Source organism: Myotis yumanensis, unplaced genomic scaffold (assembly GCF_028538775.1).
Source record: "Myotis yumanensis isolate MYYU_CA2020_CCGP unplaced genomic scaffold, mMyoYum1.0.hap1 SCAF_1, whole genome shotgun sequence".
In the NCBI taxonomy this organism is placed as follows: domain Eukaryota; kingdom Metazoa; phylum Chordata; class Mammalia; order Chiroptera; family Vespertilionidae; genus Myotis; species Myotis yumanensis.
The window spans coordinates 10,060,797-10,078,007 of record NW_027223752.1 but is presented as its reverse complement, the minus strand read 5'-3'; the positions used below and the strand labels follow the sequence as shown (position 1 = coordinate 10,078,007).

At 42.4% G+C, this 17,211-nt stretch overlaps 1 protein-coding gene across 1 annotated transcript in view; it reads right to left on the bottom strand.

The window, feature by feature from the left end:
* Nucleotides 1–13,413, bottom strand: part of LOC139009421 (thyroid receptor-interacting protein 11) — a 74,543-nt gene extending 61,130 nt beyond the window's left edge. Inside the window, exons 1-3 of the mRNA XM_070413741.1 lie at nucleotides 12,884–13,413; nucleotides 8,936–8,994; nucleotides 3,332–3,442 (exon numbers count right to left, since the gene is read on the bottom strand). Coding sequence (XP_070269842.1) covers nucleotides 3,332–3,442; nucleotides 8,936–8,994; nucleotides 12,884–13,022 — 309 coding nt within the window. The 5' untranslated portion in view covers nucleotides 13,023–13,413. The remainder of the gene's footprint in view (nucleotides 1–3,331; nucleotides 3,443–8,935; nucleotides 8,995–12,883) is intronic.
* Between the last annotated feature and the right edge of the window lie 3,798 nt (nucleotides 13,414–17,211).

The window sequence follows — 17,211 nt, the reverse complement described above, 5'->3', positions numbered from 1 at the left end:
AGGTTTTGCACATCAGAGTTCCTTCTCTAATGGAGGTTCTAATAGTAGTGCACAGATTTCATTCATTTTTCTATACACAGTATGAGTCAAATTGCATCTTTAAGAATATGAACATCAGAGTGAGGACAGCAAATAGATTCTGCTAAAGTATCTACACTAAAAAAAGAGAAACATGGTAATTAGCATACGGCCGCTACCCTTCCCATTGGCTAATCAGTATATCCTTATGCAAATTAACTTTCAGCCAAGATGGCGGCCGGCAGCCATGCACTGAAGCGAACAGGAAGGCTTGCTTGCTCCAGTGATGGCAGACTCCTCTCTCAGCTGCAACTCTAAGCAACTATGTTGCAAATATAGAAGCTAAACAAAACCCCAGAAACCGGCTTCCAGTCAGCGGGGCTTCAGCCAGCCGGACCGCAACATTGTATCAAATACAGAAGGTAAAGGCCAGAAACCTGCTTTCAGCAGCGAGGCCTCAGAGCTAAACCTGGCCCAGAATAGAAAAAAAAAAAAAGAAGAAAAGGAGCAGTTGGGAGCTTCAGTCACCTGCCAGCCTGAAAACAGCCCTCAGCCCCTCACCCAGACTGACCAGGCACCCCAGTGGGGACCCCCACCCTGATCCAGGACACCCTTCAGGGCAAACAAGCCGGCCCCCACACATGCACCAGGCCTCTATTCTATATAGTAAAAGGGTAATATGCCTCCCGGCACCGGGATCAGCAGAGCAGCGAGGCTCCGGGCACCGGGATCAGCGTGAAAGGGGGCAGCGCCCAAACCCCCTGATCGCCCTGCGGCTCTATGTGTGACAGGGGGCGGGGCCACAACCTCCCCATCCACCCTGCTCTGTTCGTGACAGGGGAAGGCACCCCAACCCCCTGATCAGCCCTGCTCTGTGCCTGATAAGGGGGAGCTCCCCAACCCCCTGATCGCCCTGCAGCTCTGTGTGTGACAGGGTGCGGCGCCCCAACCCGCCCCCCACCCCAACGGGCCCTGCTCTGTGTGTGACAGGGGGGAGCTCCCCAAACCCCTGATCGACCCTGCTCTGTGTGTGACAGGGTACGGAGCCCCAACCCCCCTGATGGGCCCTGCTCTGTGAGTGACAGGGGGCAGCGCCCCAACCCCCTGATCGGCCCTGCTCTGTGTGTGACAGGGTACGGAGCCCCAACCCCCTGATGGGCCCTGCTCTGTGAGTGTCAGGGGGCAGCGCCCCAACCCCCTGATCGGCCCTGCTCTGTGTGTGACAGGGGGCAGCGCCCCAACCCCCTGATCGGCCCTGCTCTGTGCGTGACAGGGGGTGGCGCCGCAACCTCCCCATCGACCCTGCCTTGAGTGTGACAGGGGGCAGTGCCCCAACCCCCCAATCGGCCCTACCCTGAGCATGACTGAGGGTGGCATCGCAACCTCCCAATCCGCCCTACTCTGTGCATGACAGGGGGCGGCGCCCCAACTCCCCAGTCGGCCCTGCTCTGAGTCTGACCAGGGGCTGCACCTAGGGATTGGGCGTGCCCTCTGCCACCCGGAAGCAGGCCTAAGCCAGCAGGTCGTTATCTCCCGAGGGGTCCCAGACTGCGAGAGGGCACAGGCCGGGCTGGGGGACCCCCCTTCCCCCCCCAGTGCACAAATTTTTGTGCACCGGGCCTCTAGTGTTCATATATTATCTTTCATTCTGGTAAAGAGTACTAAAATGCACATTTTTTTTCAAATGTAGCCACAATACAAAGAAAGTTCTCATTATACAAGAGACATTTATATCAAGTTGTAGAGTTAAAAAGTGTAAACTCTAATAATAACAAAGGCATTTCTAATAATAAGAAAGGAATTCTGAATTTGGGGGTCTAATATCAATAGTTAAGTAGAATATAAAATGCCAAAGTTTTCCACAGTGGTATTTTCAATGAAACCACCTATGAAGTTTTCAAAAAATACCAATACCAGGGCCTCTTCCCAGTATGCTAACCCAGAATCTCCTGGAAAACATGAGCTGGTGTATTTTTTAAGTGTCACTTATGATTCAGCTACAAACCCCTGGATGTGAACTATTGCTCTATTGTAAAATCTGTAAGTCAGTGCTACTCAAAGCGTGATGTGTGGACTGATGCCATGAATGTTTGCTACCTGTCCATGAAAAGTACAGAAATTCAAAAGGCTTAAAGACTTAAACCAATTTGACAGAATAATTTTATATCTGTTGAGCCTTTTAAAATTAAGGTGGGTTTTTAATTTGAACTTGTAGTTATGCGTTTTTATATTCATTTTTGTAGTAATTCATTCTATTCTACTTTATGAAATAAATTCCCAACAGACTGGAAATTAAGCTCTTCTTTAAATGTGTGTATTTATCTTTAAGGTGGTTTGCTTTAATTTTTCATCTTAATATGTTACTAAAAGAACTAGAAATCAGTGCACCTAAATTTAAAAAACCCAAATATGAATTTACGGTAAAAATTAACATTTTATCAACAAAATGAAGAATACCCAAGTGATCTGGATAATTAAACAAGACATGGTTCTATTCAATAGAAGTGTTTACTGAATTCTAGTTATGTACTGAACACTAAAGAGAATTCAACAACAGAATGAAACATAGAGACATAGTCTATATTTTAAGGATTCATGATAACATTGGTTATATTGTATAATATTTATTACCAGAACTGCAAAGAAAAGCTAATTCCAAAATACCTATTTCTGTCAAACTAAAGGAGAAAAAATTTACATGACAGTATAAGTCAACTATAAAATACTTAATATTCTGTTTTTCCATGGAAAAATCAAGTAAATGCCAACATATATTAACACGTGTAGTTAAAATTAGCAATGATCACAGATTTAAAACAATTTTAGGTAGAGAGATAAGAAATTAGGTTTCATAAAATGAGAAATTATAAGCAACAGGTGCCTAAAGATATTTTATACCAGAGGCCCGATGCACAAAATTCGTGCAAGAATAGGCCTTCCTTCCTCCGGATGCCAGCACCAGCTTCCCTCTGGCACCCAGGACCCAGCTTCCCTCCCAGCCCCAGCTTTGTCCGGAAGGACGTCTGGTCTAATTAGCATATTATGCTTTTATTTTTATAGATAGGACTTTTCTTCTTTGGGAAAGCAGAAATTAAACTCCACAAAGGTTAGTTTATGTAACATAGACATAATAAAAAAGCTTACAGAGTTCTTGTTAAACTAATGATAACAAACTGAATTGGTAATTATTAACTTCAACACCCTTTCAAGATTTTTAAGGATCTAAATATAGCTCGATTTATATTACAACTCTTGAAAACGTCCTAGATACTGTTCAGTGAAGTAAGTATGAAGTAACTGTAATAACCTTTACCTCTTTCTGTTGCAGTTCATTTCGATAACTGGTAGATTGGTGCTTTATTTGAAGCTCAGAAGCTTCATGCTTTTCTTCTAGATCAGAACAAAGTTTCTTTAGTCTTTCATTCTAGAAGCAAAGAAAAAAGTATTTTAACAAAGAGACTAAAAAGTAAAACGTTAGTTATAGTTATTTCACCGCATTATGAAAACAATGCTTTATACAAAAAAAGATGTAAAAAATAGATGTGACAGAATTCTGGTCTTTAAAATACACGTTTCATTAAAGTTACTAGTGCAATAAGCATGTTTATAGAGATTATGCATAATTCTAAAGCAAAATTAAAAAATAAATCTTTCTCAGTTTGATTTTCTGCTAAAACCAAACCACTGATCAATGTTTACCCCATCTTTTTATACAGAGTATCTAGCATATAATAGGCAGTAAATGTCTGGTAAATGAATGAACTAGATTACATATTTAAACTTTTGTTTTCTCTCCAAACAGAAGAACTTTCTTTTTTTTTTTTTTTTTTTTTGAATTCCATGTAATGAGTTTTTATAATTCCTCTTCATTCAAGCAACATCCAACTTTGGTTCCTAAAATTTGTTTATGTCAGTCACATGTTCCTATTAGTGTCTATATGCCACCAAAATCTGACACAGGCTAACTCCCAAATGCTCATTTTCAGCACTTACACTCTAATACCTGTGGTACTATTCAAAGGTCAGTGGAACACAGAAGAACTTTCTTAAAGAAATATTTTTTTAAAAGACTTCTGGCTGAAGTACAGATAGGAGGCCAAAGCCTTACATCACTTGTCTGCCTAAATCCCAGGGGCACCTCTAAAAATCCAATGTAAAAACTACTTGGTTCGCCGAAACCGGTTTGGCTCAGTGGATAGAGCGTCGGCCTGTGAACTGAAAGGTCCCAGGTTCGATTCCGGTCAAGGGCATGTACCTGGGTTGCGGGCACATCCCCAGTAGGAGATGTGCAGGAGGCAGCTGATCGATGTTTCTCTCTCATCGATGTTTCTAACTCTCTATCTCTCTCCCTTCCTCTCTGTAAAAAATCAATAAAAATATATTTAAAAAAAAAAAACTACTTGGTTTGAAAAACTACAGTTTGAATTATACAAAATATTCTAAGTATAATTCAATGAATCTAGATATCACAGTCCTTTGTTTTAAGATATTGACATGTACAAAAATATTAAATTTTATATACCTAAATCTTGACCTGTTATCATTCTCTGAAATCTGAATGAATAAGTACATAATGGAGCAAGAGAAATGAACCCTAAAACTTTCTGCAAAAAGGAATTTACAAATTATTACAGATAATAATTTACTAAGACTTCTACTAATATATCTACAAACACAGTTTAACAATAATAACTGAGTCTGAAGAGCCTGATGGGGGAAAAGAAAGCTGCTGCTAGGAGGCGAAGACTTTTTCACTTTGAGGATGTCATCTGTTCTCTTCTTATATTCGAGGAATCCTATATAAAAAAAGGCAAATATGCAAAATGTCCCCTCAGCCAGCAGTTCAACCGGGAGTTCAACCAGGGGCTGGCTCCTTCTCCGGCTGGACCCCACCCATGCATGAATTCATGCACCGGGCCTCCAGTTTCTTATATTGACAGATGTGAAAATTATGATCCAGGGAAATTATGTGAATTCCCAGAGAAAAATCAGTGGAGTAAATTAATGAAAAAATTAGAATATACACAAATCCGAGTTTGGGAGACTATCTCCAGAAATCTAACCAGACCTTGGTTATGTTGAAGAAATATTAATAAGAAACAGGACCAATGGTCACACAACCACTTTCTATTCTATTGGCTGCTCTTACATGATTTTCTGTTAACATGAAAAACACCATACATAACTGAAGCAATACAATATAGTGAAGTCAAAGCCTAGTCATAAAAATCCACTCTAGGCTTTTTCACAAACAGTACATAAGACTACCTTTAACTCTGCTGAATAAGTAGAACTCAAAAACTTTAAATTTGGCCAATATCTAATTGGCTGTCTCTCCTCACCTCCCTTTAGGTGTGAATCAGAAAGGTTAATAAAGCACATGAAGGACAGACTTCATGTGCTGACCCATAACACACCAGGAACTGTCATGGGCTATTTCTATTATGTGGAATATGAAGCAGAGGGGGCTAGTCTGAAAGGAGAAAAGAATAAACACAAAAAAGAAGAGAGGAGCTATGACAGAGAGAGATTCCTGAGGGCTCCAGTTCTGGTTGCAGATCCTTCTCAAAGACTGGCTACAATTTCTGCCCCTGGAATCCATGATACTCTTATTCTTAAATTATTCCATTCCTCTTAATCCTTGTTATACCATCAAGGTCTACAGGAACCAATTTTAGCCTATGAGTTTCCTTTTTGAGTAGTCCTAACTATCAAAAAAGATTACGGTTCATGCCCTGCTGGTTTTCTCAGTGGTTACAGAGCGTTAGCCCACTGACCCAAGTGTCACAGGTTCAACTGCTGGCATACACCTTGGTTGCAGGTTCCCTAACCTGGTCAGGACGCCTGGAGGAGACAACCAATCGATGTGTCTCTCTCACATCAATGCTTCTCTGTCTCTCTCTCCCCCTCCTCCCTCCCTTCCACTCTGTCTAGAAATCAAAGGAAAAAATATGCTCAGGTGAGGATTGAAAAAATAAATAAATAACTGATCTTCATGACTTTTCTTCTTTTTTAAAGGTCTTCCAATAAACAAAGAGAAAATACATTTATTTAACAGAATAAAACTCATTCTATCTTGCAAGTACCACAGGATACATTGGGCCCTTTTATAAGTTTAAGAATAATCATGGGATTATAATTATCTTGTTTTCCATATCTTGAAACATTTTGCTATTTTATCATCCTAAGAATTATTTTGTCATTATTCATCAATTATTCCCACTATGCTAAAAACGATTTAAATAATAAGAAAATGAAAGACTGGTGGAATCTTCTAAAAGAATGATGCAATAATGAAATAACCAGTTTTCTGACTGCATTGCCCAATGTATTGCATCATCTTTTTAAAAAGATAAAAACTATCTGGAGATATCATCTTTGTAGCTTTTTTTTTTTTTTTTGCTTTCATTGAACACAGTTGAAAATTCAGAATTTTCATTTTTTAACAAAGAGAACAAAAAATATTAAACAATTATTACACAACTAAGAAGATCAATGCAAAGAGATAGAAAACAGCATTCTAGAGTCTAACAGTTATGGTGAAACTGAGTATAGAAGCAAAATCTCAGACAAATCTTCAAATAACAATATCCTCAGTAAATTTTCTCAAACTCAAGAACCAATGACTCAACAATACATCCCTAAGAATAAAAAGGAAATATAGTGTTCTTATCAAGTTAGTCATTCAATAAGAAAATATTTTATTTAACAATGTTTTTTGACAAGAACTTGAACCATTCCCACTGTGCTAAATGGATATGTGACAGTATTCTTTCATTATGAACTTGATATAATTCATACAGGGGTAAATGCTGAAGGCAGATGACTGGGAGGAAACAGATAACTTAAAGATGAAAAAAATTCAAAGGATTGATCCTTTAAATTGGCATTAATAAATCTAAGAATAAAAATGTTTTGCAATTATAGAGCAAAGATGACAAGCAAAATCATGAACCATCAGAGTTTTCAAAAGTATTGGGTTTAGTGACACAAATAAAGAAACAGAAGTTAAATAAATAAGCTAATATCTTTTAGAAATATAAGTGAATCTAGAATCAGTATTTACAAGATAAGATATAATCCAGTTCATGCATAAGAGTTAATAAGCAGTAAATTGCATTCAAAGAACATTGCCTATTTTGAGTATATGTTTTTAAAACCAGAAACATATAGAATTTTGGATTTGCTATATAAGCTCTTGTTAAAATATTTAATAAAATTTTTCACTATGACTTCATTCTTACTTCTGTAAATTACTTATAAAATGATTTAATATTTAAAAAATTAAAAGAGCCCATTGGATCCAGATGGTAAATGTAATAACTATTTTTCTTGGTATAGAGGGTTAAATTTGCTTAGATTGGTTGCTATTACTTGCAACTAAAGAAACCCAGCTAATTCAGTCACCTTCAAATACTAACATCTGTACAGAAATCTAATTTCCTTTAGAAAACACACTGCACTCTGTCTAAACTAAAACTTTATACTGTAAGTTCCCTGATGGCTTCAATCATATCTTCACCTTATTCTTTCATTGCACAGTCACATAAGGATTTAGGGTGTGCAATGCTTATGTGCTGACATAAGGCAAGAATCATGTACATTTAAAATCACCTTAGAAAATAAAGCCCTTGGGAAGCCCAATAATATGTTTTCCTCTAGTACTTGAGTAGCTCACATTACTTTGGATAAGCACCAAAAGAGGAAGTAGGTTTTCATTTGGGGATGTGTCATACTAAAAATATGTATTTCTAAACACTAGAATCATATTTGCCATGTAGCCCAATGGTAACACTATGAGAGATTAGACCTGAGATCAAAGAGGGATGGAAGGTTTCTTTCAATCTCCCTTCTCAAGCTCTATAACAGAGCAGACATTCATTAAGCTCGTTAACTCTATTTACTATTTCCCCCAAAATGTACACTGGTGAATTTACCAAAATTAATGCTACTACACACAACTGCCATATAATTTTTCTGGGTGGTCTGTACTAAAGGTTTCTCTAGGGACTACAGGAACAATTTCCTATCTCAGTCTTACAAAAAAGAAGAAATTAAGTTCACCTGTCACAAAAGCATCTACTTACTAAGTAATTACAGAAAATGTCTCTAACGTGTCACCAACCTGCCCTTTTCTATGGAGGCAAAATATCATTGTAATTCCTCTTGAGAGGTCTTCTACCTGCAAATTCCGCAATCTCATCTTGGTAATCTCGACCAAAACTCAAAAATGCTTGCTGTAAGTAAATTTTTTCAAATTCAATTTTCTCTTTTTATGAGCTTAACAGACAGGAAAACATGCTTGTTACAGTCCTCTAAGAATGTCTTTTCCTAAAATATGATTGTGTTCCCTCACTGCTCTTATTTTTGGACTAAATCACTGAATGTCTCATACTTTATAACAGATCTCACTTTAAATCCTTTCATGTTCTTTGTGGCTTTCCTTTGAACCCTTTCCAAGTTTTCCTCATCCCTGTTAAGTATGCATAATGTCCAGAGTTAGACACCACAAGGCACTAACTAATAATGAAAAAGATGGTAAAAGTAATTTGCTATACCTATATTATTAATTTTTCTGTATACAAACATTACTTAAGTGTGCAACTTAATTTAGCACAGTCAGAACACAGTAAATCCTTGACAATGATAAATTGTACCATTATTATTTCGATATTTAGCAGTTTTCCTACTCCCAGCATAGAGAAGCAGAGATAGAAATATTACATAGCAAAGTGCAGTAACATATATAGTCTTCATCTAAAGGAAGTTGATAATGCTTTAAAAAACTTAAAGAGCAAGAGACAAAAAGTGGCACGCAGTGTATAAAAAAGAGAGGGCCAAAATAAAGCATGAATAGCTTTCATGACTTTGAAAAAGAAAAATCTAAGTTCAACAAGTAGTCTTTAATTTTCCTTACCTCTGATCTTAAGATTGCATGAATGGCTTCAATTTCCTTTGTCCTAGAATTAGGTAATTCTGTTATAAAAGAAACAGCACATACTGAATATACGATCAACACCATATAAACTAATAAACAGGCATTGTAAGGGAAATATACAGCACTGAGCTTTAAACAGAATGGTATGCTGATCCTAGAATCTATTCAGAAGATAAATATTACTTGATCTTATCACTACTTCCTACTGCTACAAGTGTTCTTTACTGTCAGAGAAGTCATTCCTTTTGCCTATCTTATACACCCTAGGATATCCTCCTTTATTCCTTGGAAGTGTTCATTAAAGTTTGGAAAATTAAGTTTTACAAATGAAATCTCTTTGTGTTTAGATGAAATTTTTGCACCTGGGTTTTAAGGCCTTATTTCTAACTTCTGCTCCCACTACTATTAAATAATTAATGACCTAGAAACAAAGAATGAAAATATGCTACAAGAACACTTATTTCAAATAACATAGACACAATTTATTTACAATAGGAATAGCTCAGCCAAGCTAGTGTTGCTCAGTGGTTGAGCCTTGATCCTTGGTTGGAACCCTGTCAGGGCACAGGACTGGGTTATGGGCTTGATCCCCAGTAGGGGGCTTGCAGGAGGCAACTGATTGATGATTCTCTCTCTTCATTGATGTTTCTATCTCTATCTCCCTCTCCCTTCCTCTCTCTGAAATAAATTTTAAAAAAATTTTGTCTAATAGGAATAGCTTAGTCTAGGTTCACACACTTTCATATACCAGTAAGAAAAGAATCAGAGGCCAGTAGTGGCAAAGCACCATTCATGCGACCAGAAAATTATTATGCACAGTTAGGTTTTTTTCCTAAGTACTAGTATTTTTCATTACTCATAGCACTTTAATACTATAAAAATAAGTTCTCTGAATTACAGTTTAAATTGGAAGAAAATACAAGTGGTGTACAATAAAAGTGACAAACCCACTCTTCTTGTTTTGAAAATCACCAGGTGCAGTTGCTTCTGTGGTTGTTTATACATCTTGTTTAAAACTCTGACAGGACTGTCTAATTGCTAGTCAGAAGAGAACAAATTATAATCTAATGTGTTTAGGAAGGTAATTATAGACCAGCAATTGTTTCAAAGAGGGATAAAACGAAGTTACATCTCCCTTCGCCACCCCCCCCCCCCCAAAAAAATCTTGGCCTTTTTAAGAATAAAGGGGAGATGTAATACAGACAAAAAATTATTCCTCACAGAGGGAAAACAAAAACAATAGCTACCATTTAGTAATGCTTACTATTCTCTAGGCACAGTGCTAAGAGTTTTATACTCATGACATCAGTTAATCCTCCCAACCTCATGATAGATATGATTATCCCTATTTAACAGATAAGGAAACTCTGCCTTTTAGAGATTGAGTACTTAATAATTTGCCAAAGAGCCCACATATGGAAGGAGAATTTTAACCCATGTTTGACTTAATATCCCAAGCTCCTAACCTTGAATAAATCAGTATAGTGTTTGCTTGGTAGAATAGCAACTTTCTGATATTGTGGACATGGATGATTTTCAAGCTGTACCAACAGTACTATTTGAGAACTATTATCTTGTTCACCGCTGACACAGGATACACACTCAATAAATACTTGTTGCATGAATCAATGAACTGGACTCTGACCTGATTTTTAAATGATTTATAAAACCAGTAATTAGGTGTTAAGCAAGTCCTATTTTAATACAAAGGAAAACAAAAGCACTAAGCAACTTTGAAGATTTTTAATCACTGAGCAAAATTTTTACTGAGCATCCACTATGTACCAGGGAAGATGCCACATAAGGAAAAATAAAATACAGTCCTCACCCTGGGCACCAAGGGAAGAGATAAATGATAACATGGTGAGTGCGGTCAGAGACCCACAAAGTTCTGCTAGAACACAGATCGCCTGCAATCAATCTAACCTGCCATGGAGTGAGAACGGTTCCACCAAGCCCCTGACATGTGAGCGGGGTCACACAGGAAAAATTGTCTCCCAGGCAAAGGAGGACAGAGGAGGAAGCAGAAAAGGAAGGACTTCCCATGCAGAGGCTTGAAGTTGTGTAGGTACACAAAGTTCCATGTGGCATCGCTCTGGATGCAAGCACATATGTGTATGTGAATGGGCATTATGTTTGGCAATTGGAAGAGAGGGAGAGGGAACAAGAGGTAAGACTGGAAAAGGTAGGTTGAACCCAGATAAGATAGTTTTCTGGTCTCCCAAAATTAAGAGGTTTGGATTTTATCAAGGAAGTCAGGGTCAAGAGATTTTAAAAGCACATTTGTTTTAGAAGAATAACTGGCAACTCAAGAGAAAACGGAGTGGAACAGGGAGAAATGGATGACAGGTGGGAAAGATAATGGGGTATGAACTAAAGAAATAGGAGTAATTAAGGGAAGGGCAGATAAAAGTAACAATTCTGGCACAGGATGACCAAGATTAGTGACCAACTGGAAGATGAAAAAGAGGCAAAGCAAAGATGACGAACATTTCTATTCTAGGAGACAGGTGGATGGTGAAACCAGTAAGACTGAGACTATAGGAACACGTTTGGTGGGAAGAGCAAAATCAATTCCACCTTAAGCCTGCAGGGCATCCAGATTGGGGGTACGCATATTTTCTGGTTTAGGGTCAAAGAAATGGCCAGCTGTTTTCCCCTGTGTAGTGTACAAGGAGAGATCAGTCCCTCCCAGCGTCAGGGGCCCTTCCCCGCTTCTGACTGACCTCCGTGACCCTTTCCTTCCCCAACACAGGAAGAATCCTTTCCCCCCCCATTCCCAACCGGCCCCACCCCAGGGATACCCCAAGCAGTAAAATGGATTTAGGGAGCGCACCAATTTTCCTCCCCTCTAAACGCACGCACAGAAATTCTAAATTTAAGTACTGTCTTTTTGTCAAACTCACTTTCCTTCGGCCAAATAAACACGAAGGCTCAGTCCAAACAGGATTTTAGAAATCAACCCAGAATGCTAAGTGTACTAATGCACAAAAAACAAAGCTGTCAAAGGAACTGTTCCCGTCCTAGGCCCGGAGGCAGACCCAGGTCAGGATTCCAGAGCCCTTCTGAGCCCGCCCCTCGTGGGGGCGGTGACACCTCTTCCCCGTGCCAGGTGGCTGCTCTCCACCCTCTCCACACCTCTGCAAATACTCTTTTTAATAAACCCATTTAGAACGGTCCTAAAAAAAAAAAAAAAAGGACTCTTCTGATCTAGATGCTACCTGTTGAAAGAAGTATCAAGAAATCAAAATAGTAAGTAACCATCGAACAACACGCAACTCTGAGTCGCTGTTATCAGTTAAACCAAAACGAGGACTTAAAAAACAAGCGAAGGTGGCTAAGGATACCCCCCAAGAACAAACTCTCTCCCTTGTTCCACCGGGCGATCGGGCCGAAAAACACATAAAAAATATATAAAATAACGAACGGGAAAAACATAGCTGTGCTTTCACTAACAATATATTCAAACCGGACAGGGTGAGCGATACTAAGCACTGCATGAGTGACTGCCATTGTTACATAAACCAAAGGGAATAAAAGTGACTGTGTGTCATACACACATCATTTTTTTTGAAAAACCGTCAGATCAAGGAAAAGTATCCAAAATCGGTTCCGCCCCCAAGTTCAGGACAAAGCGAGCGGTGGGCGTGAACGAACCAAACAAAAATAAAACTACTCCACGCGGGAGCAGCGCCGCTCCGCCCGGAGGAATCCCGACATTCACGGGGCGGAGAACCCGACCTCCCCGCGGACGCCAGCGGCCTTTCCTCCGGGAAACCCGGGTCGGAGGAGGCGAAGGGAGCGCCGAGCGCGGCGGGGCGGGGTGACCTCCCCGGCGACCCGTCCGCGTCCCCGGACAGAGGGAGGTGGGGTCCGAACGCAAGCTCCCGGGGCCCAGAAGGCCCTCCCCCTCGCCCCAGCTGGTACCTTCCACTTCCTCCGCGCCCTCCATCAGCATGTCCTTCGTAAAGTTTGAAATCTGGCCCGTGAGGGAAGCCAGGCTGCCCCCGACTTGACCCAGCGACTGGCCCAAGCCGGAGCCGAGGCCCCCCAACCAGGACGACATCGCCGCGGGTTAGAGAACCACCCGATCCGATCCGATCCGCTCCGGGAAAGCGCGTCCAGCGCCGTCCGACGACCCCCGCCGCCGAACGTCCTCGAGCGGCTGCCTTCGCTCCAAAATCACCCTCAGGACGCGATGACACCGGGCGGGGTTCCTAGGCAACGCGGGCTTCGGGGGCTCCCACCAAAGTCCCGTTCCGCATAGAAACGCGGGGGCCCGGCCTGGGCCTTTCCCGGGGGCCCGCCTCCGGTCACACGGTCACCCCCGCGGGGCCTCGGCTCATCCCCGCGACTTCCCGCCGTCCAGCTGGGCCGCCTCTTCCTCTGCTTCAGTGACTCGCCCCAGTTCTGTGAGCAACTCCTGCCAACTCGACGCTGGCCGCCATGACATCCACTCCCAACGCGGCAACGGACCATAGAGAGGCGCCGCGGCGGCCTAGAAGGGCCCTGCGGAGCCGGCGGACGTGTCCTTGCGCAAGGCAGCGTGGGATCGCGGAAGACCCAGCGAGATCGGCTGGGGCCGCTGCCCCCGGCTGAGCGCCAGGTCGCGCTCCAGGTCGCGCGCCGGCAGGGCCAGCGGGGGGGTGGGGGGGCGGGTGTGTGTGTGTGTGTGTGTGTGGTGTGTGTGTGTGTGTGTGTGTGTGTGGTGTGTGTGTGTGTGTGTGTGTGTGTGTGTCAGGCCGCGGAAGACCCAGCGAGAGTGTGTGTGTGTGTGTGTGTGTCTCGGGGGTGGGGGTGTGTGGGGTGTGTGTGTGTGTGTGTGTGTGTGGTGTGTGTGTGTGAGTGTGTGTGTGTGTGTGTGTCAGGCCGCGGAAGACCCAGTGAGAGTGTGTGTGTGTGTGTGTGTGTGTGTGTGTCTCGGGGGTGGGGGTGTGGGGGGGTGTGTGAGTGTGTGTGTGTGTGTGTGTGTGTGTGTGTCAGGCGGAGCCCGCCCTCGCTGGGTGCGCCCCGAAGCCGACGTGGCCCGGAACCCCGTGGGCTCAGTGTTGGTGGAACCTGAGTGTTTTGATTCTGACACCCGCGAAGGCAGTGGTGCGAGGAGACTGGCGGGGTCGCTCCACCGCGGGAAGAGGCTTCACACAGCTTATCACCGGTTACTGTGTCCATTGTTAACAGCCTGGGGGGGGGGGAGGGGGCAGGGAGCTACAGTCCGAACCGGTTTGGCTCAGTGGGTAGAGCGTCGGCCTGCGGACTGAAGGGTCTCAGGTTCGATTCTGGTCAAGGGCATGTACCTGGGTTGCGGGCACATCCCCAGTGGGAGATGTGCAGGAGGCAGCTGATCGATGTTTCTCTCTCATCGATGTTTCTAACTCTCTATTCCTCTCTGTAAAAAAAAAAAAAAAAAACACAAAAAGAGGGGCTACAAATAGCACTATTTGTGGATTGAACACGGCGATGCCTCCACTCGTGGGAATCTGAGGGCACCAGGCAAGCTCTCCCTGAAATCGGGATGGTTTAAAAGGAACACTTGCATCTCGTTCAGGAAGTGTTTGTTAAACATTTGCCCACAGGTTAGAGGTGCAGACCCTGCGGCTGACTGCCTGGGTCTCACTCGTTAGCTTGCATGACCTTGAGTAAGGCTACTTCGTGCATCGGTTTCTCATTGTAAAATGACCTCCCTTCTTAGCTCAGTAGCGTTTCAGTTAGTTTCCTTGGGTTGTCTAAGCATACAATCATTTCAGCAAATACTAATTTGGCATCATCCTTTCCAGTGTTTACGGATATTAAACCTGTAATAACATGTTGGCAGTAATGGAGATTCACTTAAAGGTCGTTGGAGTGATGGGGCTAAGCAGCTTTGGGAAGGCTGGACTCAAAATCAGAGAAGCTGGCCCCTCCCACGTGGTTCAGTGGTTGAGCCTCGACCCATGAACGAGGAGGTTGGGTTCAATTCTCAGTCAGGGCACATGCCCAGGTTTCAGCGATCCCCCAAGTAGGGGGCATGCGGGAGGCAGGCAGCCAGTTGATGATTCTCTCATTGATGTTTCTGTCTCTCTCTTTCTCACCTTCCTCTCTGAAATCAATTTTTAAAAAGGAAAAAACAGAGGCTGAAGGCGAAGTGAACAGCTAAGATGTTACTGCACATGATACGATATCCTGGACCAGAACTGGCTGAGAAAGACAAAAAGGGTATGAATGGGAGAGATTCTGATATTAGCCACTATCGTTGATAATGTGAATGAACAACTCAATATGATACTAAGGTTTTAAACCTGAACTATAGTCGTCTGATAGTGATGAAAATAATGGCATAAAATTAACAGGAAGAAAAACACAATGCACAAGCGGGTAGTGGGAGTCTTGACTAAAATTATAATCTGAAATTGGTTAAACAATATCTTTAGTGTTAAACATTCAGCCAGTTTTTTGGGTTACGTTGAACACTGGCATGCTCTTTGGTGGATGTAGTTGATGAGCCTCTTAAATGATTTTTTTTAAAAAATAAAGGCTCGGGAATATTCTAGAAAGTGGAGGCAGAGGGCCTGGTGTAATAAAATATAAATAGAATACATACTCACCTTTATTTACGAAACCTTACATGGTAAAGTTTTGCCTACATCCCAATTTTATCTCCTGTCCACTACCTACTGGCTTCTGCAGCCTTCTCTGTTGGTCAGGAGCAGCCGCCAGCCCTCATGTCGGGGCCACCATGCTTGCTGTTCCCAGACGGGGCTGGTGGCTCCACGCCTTTGCATGGCTGCCTCCTCATTTTCGGGTGTCTGTCTGAATGTCACCTCCAAGAGGCTTTTCTGGAACCCACTCGGAGGCAGTCCTCCTTCCCAGTCACACTCTGTCATATCATCCTGTTTGCCTTCCTATCTTACAGAAAAGCACAGTTCTTCACATGTTATAAAGTCAAGCTCATTATTTCTTTTAATATATATTTTATTGATTTTTTACAGAGAGGAGGGAGAGGGATAGAGAGTTAGAAACATCGATCAGCTGCCTCCTGCACACTCCCTACTGGGGATGTGCCTGCAACCAAGGTACATGCCCTGGACCGGAATCGAACCTGGGACCGTGAGTCTGCAGGCTGATGCTCTATCCACTGAGCCAAACCGGTTAGGGCAAGCTTATTAATTTAAATGTTCCCTCTATCAGCCAGACTACAAGCCCATGAGAGCAGACTCTTATTCATGGCTGTTTCTAAGCTTCCAAAACCCTACCTGGCACAGACAAGCGCTCAAATATTTTGAATGAATGACATAGGAATCATTTCCCTCTAGCAGCCCATGAGGCAAAGGGTGGCTGGGGTTCCAGACCCGGGAGCACTGGAACAATCTTGGGAGAGAAGAGAGCACAGCAAGAAGTGATAGTCCAGCTGGAAGCGTCCTTCAAGCAGGAGATGGCAAGTGAACTATAGGAGCAAGGACTCAAAAGGTGCAAAGGAAAGGAGACAGAGTGTTACAGAGTGCCTGCAGGTGGGAAAGGCCTGGGTTTATCTGAAGATCTGTACCGCTGCTAGCTTCCTCAGCCCTCTGCTAGGACTGAAGTGGGACTATAGTGGGTAAAGGGGGAATATCAAAAGGACAGGCTAAAGAAGTCATCTGGACCCATGAATTTTGAACATTTGGTGATATCCATACAAAATAGTTAAAAGATGGGGGAGAAGTGGGGGACACCTGTGATACTCCCAACAATAAAGATAAATTTTTTTAAGAAATGGTTAAAAGGGCCCTAAACATGCAAATTTTTAGGGTAAGGATAACCCCAAAATTCCTTTTAATAAAAGATAATGTTATTTATTTATTTATTTATTTATTTTTAATATATTTTATTGATTTTTTACAGAGAGGAAGGGAGAGAGATAGTTAGAAACATCGATGGGAGAGAAACATCGATCAGCTGCCTCCTGCACATCTCCCACTGGGGATGTGCCTGCAACCCAGGTACATGCCCTTGACCGGAATTGAACCTGGGACCTTTTAGTCCGCAGGCCGACGCTCCATCCACTGAGCCAAACCGGTTTCGGCAAAGATAATGTTTTTAGAAAACATGAAATAGGGCCCAGCCAGCGTGGCCCGGTGGTTGAGCATCAACCTATGAACTAGGAGATCATGGTTTGATTCCCGGTCAGGTCACATACCTGGTTTCGGACTCGATCCCCAGTGTGAGGTGTGCAGGAGGCAGCCAATCAGTGATTCTCATCATTGATATTTCTCTCTATCCCCGACTCTCTGAAATCAATAAAA